The sequence below is a fragment of the Olea europaea genome, unplaced genomic scaffold (assembly GCF_002742605.1).
Source record: "Olea europaea var. sylvestris unplaced genomic scaffold, O_europaea_v1 scaffold859, whole genome shotgun sequence".
Lineage (NCBI taxonomy): Eukaryota > Viridiplantae > Streptophyta > Magnoliopsida > Lamiales > Oleaceae > Olea > Olea europaea.
The window spans coordinates 237,997-247,816 of record NW_019267042.1 but is presented as its reverse complement, the minus strand read 5'-3'; the positions used below and the strand labels follow the sequence as shown (position 1 = coordinate 247,816).

The 9,820-nt window shown below is 32.4% G+C and overlaps 1 protein-coding gene across 1 annotated transcript in view; it reads left to right on the top strand.

Moving 5' to 3' along the window:
* Positions 1-287, top strand: part of LOC111391949 — a 2,739-nt gene extending 2,452 nt beyond the window's left edge. Inside the window, exons 3-4 of the mRNA XM_023017234.1 lie at positions 11-89; positions 191-287. Coding sequence (XP_022873002.1) covers positions 11-89; positions 191-287 — 176 coding nt within the window. The remainder of the gene's footprint in view (positions 1-10; positions 90-190) is intronic.
* The last annotated feature ends 9,533 nt before the right edge of the window (positions 288-9,820 follow it).

Genomic DNA, 9,820 nt, shown 5'->3' with positions numbered 1-9,820 from the left:
TTATTGGCAGATTTAGAATATACTGGAAATCTTAGATGGATGTTCAGGTTGCTGGAGATACATATAAGCATGAAGGCCTTTTCAATTGGGCAACACTATAATTGAAGGAGATTGACACATTGAACGCAAGTGGAATTTCGTCTCTTTTTTTTTTCTTGAATCATGGTTTGAGACTCAAAATGCTTACCAGATATTATTGTCAGTCAAATCTAACCCAAAGTTTGACTGAATTGAATATATTCGAGAAGATTAAGAAACAGAGTTCCTCATTTCCATATAGGTCATAGAGAGTGCTTAATGTCAACAGAATATGATGTAAGATATAGGTTTATACTCTTTGATTTTACTGGTTCAGATTTTTAGCATCAAATACAATGAATTCATTTTGTTTAGAAGGCTAGAAACATCTGTTAGCTGAATTTGTTTCAATATTTTGCGAGCTGCACGTACTTTTGTGGCCTTGATCTGTTTCCACTCTTGGCATTCTTGTGAGAACAGAAAAATATGATCTTTCTATTTACCAATGTTGATTTACATTTGTTATAAGTTGACATTTGCTTATAATGTTTGGAGTTAGGAAGCCTACACTAGCGTGTGAAATCTCATGAAGAAACTACAGCAGGAAAATGAGAACTTAATATTCTCATTTAGCCCGTCTTTGACATTCATTAAATTAAAACTCTTTTATTTTCTCAAACTTATTTTCAACTAAATATTCACACAATAAAAGATTTTGCACTTTTAACTAAAAAAAAAATTCCTCCTTTTTAACTACATATTCTCTAAAAAATTACTATTTCAAAACTCTTTTTTTCCTTCAATAACTCATTTTAATGGATGTCAAATAGTGGCTTAATCCTGTTCTTGAGAGTAGCTACCCCTATTTGTTACATGCCTAGGTACTAGGTTAAACAAGCGTTTGGCTACATTTTCATTGTTAATGATCTTCTATACTATTCATTCAATCCACGATTGCATTCTCAACCCTTGTTCGATAGTCATTTTTTGGATAGAATGAGTCTTTTAATAGTAATTTTTTTCAGAATGCGTGCTTAGAGAGTAGATTATTGAAAAATATTTTATTGTGAGAATTTATTGTTGAAAATCAGCATGAGTAAAAAAGAATTTTGAAAGATTGGATGTCAGAGAGAGGCTTAATTGTGTGTGTGTCCCCTTTTTTTTTCCCTTTTTTTTTAGTGAATTGTATCACCATTCTCACTAATGGGCTTGTCTCTGGACTTCTGGATTTCCTTTGTAGTTTTCCTTTCGGGTCCAAGTTTGAAGTTGAGGCCTGAGGGTGGTTTTAATCAACCCAAGAGCCAGATTCTTCCTCCAAATTTGAGTTTCGAATATTTGCAGTTTTTGGGTTGGATCGACAATCCAATTTACAACCTTAACTATTATGGCATTCCAAATCAAAATTTTAGCCACAATAATAGCATACCACTTTTATTTCTTGATCCAAGTTTAATAACCCAGGTATATAGGCAACTTACTAAGAAGCCCACTATTACCCTAAAGATTTAGCCGTCTCAAGTTTTAATTTTAGAACATATACAAAATTTTAACTCATTTTTCTTCTTTAATCCTCTCAATAAAGCCAAGAGTACAAGAAAATTTTAACAGAGCTTGTATCAACACTGATATGGCAAAATATAATCGGACTTTTTTTATTTCTTTTTTTCCATCTTCCAATGATATCGCGTCATGTGTTGTATGTAAGATTTTTCTATAAAAAAATTCTGTACCTATGACATTGTTCTAATCCTATACAATGCTATATAATCCAGAATTAACAATCACTAAAGCCTATATTCCACTCAGCTTAGTAGATCCAACAGCTATAAATTGACAATTAGTAGATCCTATTACAACTCTACGACATTATGTTTATTTTGAAATTTGAAGTTTGATTAGGACTAACCATTTTGTACGGATGTAGCTAGGGTTTTTGTAGAAATGTTTTTAGGGTTATTATGAATGTACAGTTCTTACAACCTCCTCACATGAAGGGACCGTCATGCATGCTGTACACAAAGTGTATAGCAAGCATGATTCACGTTTTTATCATATTCAGTTTTGCTTCTTGTACGAAGGAAATCTTGCCAAATGTTTTACAGGTGCCGATTGGTTACTCTTTTAACCTTTGACGAATGAAAAATTTCCAATTGTATCTATAAATAATCTAATAGTACTTTATTCTGTACATGTAGTACTGCCCTATCATGTTTTGGTCAAACACAAGTTTGTGATCTAATTTATACTTATCGCAGCCTTCAGTACATAATTCAAAGTGCACGACAAAATGTGATGTATATGTCATGTCATATCAAATCATTTTTGCACGCCAGACTAGGAGACCAATTAGCAGCCAATATTTTTGCACTTCTGAAAAACATTCCACAACTTGATTGGATCTTAGAAACTGTTTCCACTTTCCAACCCAAAAAACAAAGATATTCTCAAATAAAGAGTGATTCCACTAACTTGTTTAACTTAAAATGATGATGAAAAGATGTGAGATTGTTGAATTACGTGGTACCAAAGTTGATTCGGATGGTACAACAATTTGGTCTGCCATATTAATTTTTGTTAGTGGAATCTGAATCAATTTTTCCTTTGGTGTCCAATCTAATCACGTGAAATATTCTTGGAAAGGGATTTTTCAAATATTTTAATTTGTTCTTACTTTCTTTCTTTTCAAATTGTCCTTCAATTGGGTTATTACAGACGTGACATATCATTGAGATCAAATGAAAATTTAACGGAAAATACACTTTTACTTTAAAACATTAATTATTTACTCTATTTGTTGATGCGTGAAAACGGACATTTGCTATTTTATATTAATCTTTGATATTCGTTAAGGTGGTGTTCAAAGACAACACAATATGACAAACTCATTAGATCATTAATCAAACAGTCGCGCTTACAAAACCTGTACCGAATGCTCAAAGCACCGGGTGGTGAGTGGGATTTTTTTGTAATTTTTTATACAGGTGAATCCCGTGTGGGACCCAATTGGTGTGAGTGTTGGTAGGAATTCTATGAAACAGAACTCCTGTAAACCCGGCATTATTTTTAATCAAATACCAATTTCTCACAATTTCACACCTAAAATTGAATTATGTAATTTTGTAGTTATAACTTTTTTAATGGGCATTGATAAAGTAGATATAAATATGAAATTCGTGTATGACATTCAAATTGCAAATCTTATGTCCAAACATTATGTTTGTATGATCACAAATATCTCAAAACTTTTCAATACAAAACTAATTTAATAATATATGGAGATGTGGCTGGATCAAGACCCACCCATTATTCTTTACTTTTTTCTTGACCAATATAGTGGTAAAACTCTGATTTTAGCTTGATTTTATCCCCAAATAATTGGAAAGCAATTCCGGATTTATCCATTATAATCATTATGTTTCTTGTTGTGAGATGGAACTAAAAATCTCTGTTTTTCAGCAGAAATTTATTTAAGTAAATACACATTAATATCATACATTTCAAAGAATATTTTAGTATTAATTTGTATTATAAATATGTATAATATCATCTAAATACCAAGGTGGAGACCCAAAAACTCTTACCTAGGGACGATAATGGGTCTGAGCAGCTAGTCTACTCAGTGAGGTGGCTTGTGAGAGCTCAACAAATGGGAGACTCCAACTTATTCCACAACAATAAACATGGATCCAGTAGAGCCAAGCTTAGAAAGTAAAACCTGTTTGCTTTGCGAGCGCCCTACTTTCCTTGTTTTTTATTTAATTATGTTAAATTTTCTTATTTTAATCTCATGTTTAATTTTTTTCTCTTTTTCTTTAAATGCTGCATTTAAAAAATTGAAAAGCCTAATGTCCTGCTCGACCGGTCACTAGTATGGTCCATTGGTCAAGTTGTATCTATCACCACCTACTCTAGAGATGGCAATCAAGCCGAGGGCTTATTGGCTCGACTGCTGGACTTGTAAAAAAGGCGGCTCTAGCTCATATTTGAACGAGCCCGAGCACTAGCCGAGTGGACTAACTCACTAGGCGAGCTGAACCCGCTCATCTCGCCCCCGCTCATGGGAGAACCTATGAGCCTACCCACAAGTCGGCTCGTGGGCAAGTGGTCAAGCTCGTGATGCATTTTTAAGAAATTGACCGCTTCAATCACTGATATAGTTTAGAGACCGTTTTGCAAACAGTTACCGAGTTTGCAAAGTGATCGTTTTTTGCCACCTTTTTTCTTCCTTTTTTTTTTTTTACTCTATAAATACTCCAATCGATTTCCAATTTTTTTCACACAACATTCCAATAACAATTCTCACTCTTTTACTTTATACACAATCTACTGCTACTACATTTCCAATTTTCTACATTCACTTTCAATTATTCAATATTATTATATCAATTACAATTTTCAATTTATCACACTACAAATTTACTTATTTATACTGACTATACACTAACGCTATACATTTCATAAGAAGTTCACAAAACAAATGAATCCACACTCATTTGTTGAGGGCTTGTTCGACAGTGTTGGAGGCGAATCACCTATAACGCCGCAAAGTCAATTTCGAAATGAATTTGTTGGTTTAAACGAAGTACTAATTGCCTAAAATATTCCAGATTTTCAAACTCAAGGAAGTAGTAATATAATTGATTTGGATGATGTTGATGTTCCTAAAGCAGAACATGAGGAGGAACATGTATTAGATATTTTTGATACAAGAGGGAAGCGAAAGGCGAAAAAAGGCAAAATGTCGATATTACTTTAAATTAACTTCAACGGGTCATGTCATCGATGGAGTTACGGAGTGTAAAGTATTATGTAAATACTATCAACAACGATTGGGTCATTGGTACTACCCATATGAACCGTAACTACAAAGCATGTGTTGTCAAACATGGGCTTCTACAATTTGGTAGTCTAACCATTGATTCTGCTTCTACAACACTTTGCTAATGGATGTATTCGAAAGAGAAAGCTCGAATGAAATTTGTGAAGTCCATTGCTGGTGCTGAGTTACCTCTATCTCATATGTGAAAGAATATTTTCAATCGAGGTACATTGGGATAAGTAGAAACACTTATTGTTTTGATACAATAGAATATTTCCATAATAAGAAAAAAATGATTACGAATTGCAGAAATATGGGGATGTTATATTTTTAACTTCAAATATATCAGAAGGGATTAATAAAATAGGTTATATAGCTGCAATACACACTATGTATATAGACCCGCGTTGGTGTTTACACAAAAAAATTATTACTTTTAAAATTATTGAGTTCCCTCACAACGCAAACAATATATATAAAGCTATTATCGAACATTATTAGAGAATATCACTTCAAGAGTAAAATACGCTACGTTTGATGACGCTAGTGTTAATAAATCAATTGTCGATAAATTGTGTACGGTTTTACAGGTCGATTTGTGGTAGTTATTTATTTCATATTTATTGTTTGTGTCATATTTTTAATTTAATTGTACAGGATGATTTGAAATATGTTAAGAATGAATTTCAAAGAATTAGGGATGTACTAATATATATCATGATTTCACAAAGTAGAAAACAAGTTTTTGAGGAATTTTGTATCGAATTTGAGATGACGAATGCAAAAATATTTGTTAGTGGCGTAAGATATAGATGGAACTCCATTTACTTATTATTAAAATCATGCGAAAGATTTGAACATTTAATAACTAAATCTTCTAACAATAAGCATATTAGAAACGATGATGATAGATTTTGAATCAATCTGATTGGCTTTTACTTTTGAAAGTTTAAAAAATTTTAAAATTTTTTTTATGACTCTACAAATATTTTTATCTGGATTGTACTATCACACTAGTTGTATAGTGCTCGAGCGTTTTTATATATTTGCAAGGGTTTTCATAAATACAAAAATGACTCCAATTTTAATGAAGTTATATATTCTATAGAATTAAAGTTTAGAAAATATTGGGAAGACTTCCCTGTACTATTTCCTCTAGCCTACATCATAGACCTCTATGCAATTTATCAGGTACAAAGTATGTAATTGATCAGATTTCAAAGACTTTAACTTTTGATACTCCTATCACTTATAAACATTCAGAACAAACTTTTATGGAATGTATGAATTATATGCAGAACGAATATGTGCAAATATTAGTTGAGTACCCTCTGCACCTATTTCTCTCGCTGATATTGAAGAAGATGGCGTTGAAATATTAAATTTATTTGAAGACATTCATACATATAGATATGATGCAAATGTAATAGGTTCCTCAAGTAGTAGTATGTCTACCAAATGTATTCAGACTCGGGCGTAAGTCCACACTCATTACCTGCTAAATTAGTTGATTACCTTAATCATAATATGTCTAATAACAAAACAATTAAAAAAAGTTTAGAAGAAGTAATTGAAATTTGGTGAAAGTACGAATGACGATGGTCAGTGATTTTTGCGATTGCAAAAGACTTACTAATAGCTTCGGTTAGCATTGCAGCTTTGGAATCTACTTTTAGTGCATGTGAGAGTGTTCTATCCGAGGTCACGAGTTGGCCAAAAGAAGATATTTTGGAATGTGTGTGAAGGACTAGCAGGACACTAATTTTTTACTGCAAGATAAATATGCCGAAATTGTATATCTTAAGTAAGTTATATTTAATTTAACCACATTAATCAAAAATTGTTATTTTATAATACTGTTTTTCACGTTTTTAAAAAATTGTACACATAGCAAGTTGTTTATATAATTTTTAACTCCATTTACTCAAAATTTAAGTAGTCAATCTCAAATTCAAATAAAGGATGAGGGTTTTATTTGTTACAAAAAAAAAATTGCGACCTCACGAGCCAAAGCTCGGCTCGGCTCAACCCCCGAGCCACAAGCTCGAGGAAGAGCAGAGCATGGCTTTTGAGCAAAGAGCTGAGCTCATGGGCTCGACTCAGTCCATTGTCACCACTACCTCATCACTACCTTAACGCATAAAGGGGCAAATGTGAGAAAATCCACTTCAAATACAAGCTTGGCTCGTGCTGAGCAATTTAAACGTATAAATGGTATTGGAGCGAAACAAATAATACCATGACTCAAAAACTCAAAAGGAGAAGTATGATATTGTTTGGATGGTACATAACTTTGAAAAGGAAACTTGTTCTAGTCTTAACACAGAACGCATTCTTAGTCAGATTAATATACGACAGAAACATTGATTTTGGGTGCCACAAAATATTAAAAAATTTGACCAATCAATTAACTGAAATTAACGTGACAAGTTAGTGACAACCAAAATAATGATATTTCCCGGACATCATTTTCCTATTGACTTTTGTTGTTGCAAAGGCGGACACCTCCACCAATCAATCTTCGACTATGTGTAAACTACAATGTTAAGGTACAACCACCATTCTTAGTTATTATTTTTTTATTATATATTTTTTGAATAAACAAAAAAAAAAAAAAAAAAAGATATTCCGTTTGCTACGCTCTAGAAAAAGATTCTCGCGTATTACGGTTATATGTTTTTAGAACATCAAATACTAGCACTAAAATAATAAACACGTATAAAATCGATGATATTGTTTGAGCCCGTTCTTTTTAAAAATTCATTTTCAACCACATTTTTAATAAAATAATATTACACATATATTCAAAAAAAATTCTTAATTTTTAACCATACATTCTCCATCGATCACTATCTAAAAATGCATTTTTTCCTTTAAAATGGGCTCAAAGAAGGGCTCGATCTATAGTTCCTGTAACAAAAATTGATAGTATGTGACAAGACTGATGAAGACAAATAAGCCCCTATTTGAGTCCTATTTTTGTAAGAAAATATATATTGAAATAATATTTTTTTTTAGAGAATGTGTGATTAAAATATAAAGAAAAGTTTTTGGTTTATGTGTAAAATTGTTTAATGGGAGAATGTGTAATTGAAAATGAGTTTCGAAAAAAATGAGTTTCTGAAAAAAATGGGTGCCAAACATAAACTTAGTTTGTAAATAGTTTATAGTTTGCTACTTTGTTAAGGATTGAATGGTTCCATAATATGAGCCACTAAATCTTAGTGCCTAATAATTAAGCAATTAATATAAACTAAAAATATTCTCCAACATCTTCAATAATGCAATCCCACATTCATCCATTTTGTGAACAACACAATTGTGTAACTTCTAGTAGAAACTTTAGTTCTATTCCATCTTCGAAAATTGGGTAGCTAGGCTAGACATAATTCAAAAGGAGAAACTTTAGTTCTATTCCATCTTCGAAAATTGGGTAGCTAGGCTAGACATAATTCAAAAGGAGAAACTTTAGTTCTATTCCATCTTCGAAAATTGGGTAGCTAGGCTAGACATAATTCAAAAGGAGAAACTTTAGTTCTATTCCATTAAAAATGTGTTTATAAAATTTCAATCAATAGCTTAAAATTTCATATCAGGCAATTTAGCTAATATGTTGTCAAACCAGCTCAACCTTTATTGTTTTTAATATTCAGGTCAAATCCATTCTGTCTTAGATTTCACCCAAAAATAAAAAAAGAAAAAAAAAAGGAAAAAAAGAAAAACATTAACTGTTGATTCTCTAAAGTACACACAATCACAACTTTAAGCTCACAAAATCTAACACTCGTGGAATAAGGCAAGTGTTTGGCGATATTTAAACCCTTCGTGTTATAATATTCAATGAGGTCCTAAGAACGTTTTGATTCAAATAACCTTTATCTAAGTATGGAAAATGGTAACTTGATCGTGACTACATGCTCAAAGTAATCAAGAATTTCACATAATATTATAGTAACACATGAATTAAGCATAAACTAAGATAGCACAAATCAATTTCTAAGAACCTTATTCAGTTGCATATAGCTATTATCATAGACAACTTGCTTATAAAATTGAGTCAAGACTCGCAGAGACTCCAAGTTAAATATTTTTATTTATTTATTTTTCAAAGTTCGTTGGTTTTTAAATTTGGGTCATCTACAAAGAAGGATACGTTGCCCCACTATTGACTTGCCTAGATGAGGAGGAGACATATTATATCCTGCGAGAATTATACGAAGGAATATATGAAAATTATGCTAAGGGACAATCCCAAGCCCACAATATCTTGATGTGAGGCTATTTCTGATCCATACTAATACAAGATGCGCTATAATTCGTGCGATGATGTGATAAATGTCATAGGATCATCCCAATAATCTGAGTCCCACACGAAGAGTTCAATTCTATAATAACCCCAACTCTTTCCAAAGAGGAGAATTGATCTCATCGGACCAATGCCAATAGGAAGAAATGCAACTAAATGCACAATAGTCATGGATAGCGTCAAACAATTTGACATCTCAAACTTGAAAGCTTTTTGCAAATACTTCAAGATCAAGAAGTACTTTCCAACTCGAAACCACCTTAAGTGAATAGCCAAGTCGAGGCTATTAACAAAATCATCAAGCATAACTTGAAAGCCCACCTCATCTAGCTAAAGGGAGCATAGGCAAACGAACTTCCCGGTATACTCCTCCTACCAAACTACATCACAAACTAGTACTCGAGAAACACTATTCTTCCTAACTTCAAGTAGGTCTAAGACTTACTAGAAGAGAGAGGCATTAGGCCAAACTAAAAAAAGGGTATACAAGCAAAAAAAAAAGTGCTAAATACTACAACCAAACAGTGGGGTAATACTACGAAAAGTATTACTCCCTACTATGGAGCCAAACTCGAGCCCTCAGGCCAAATTGGGAGGGAGACCCCTTCTACGTCCTTAGAATGTGGACCATCTTAAGAAATATCACGAGTAAAAGTTAGAACGAATTGTTGACATTT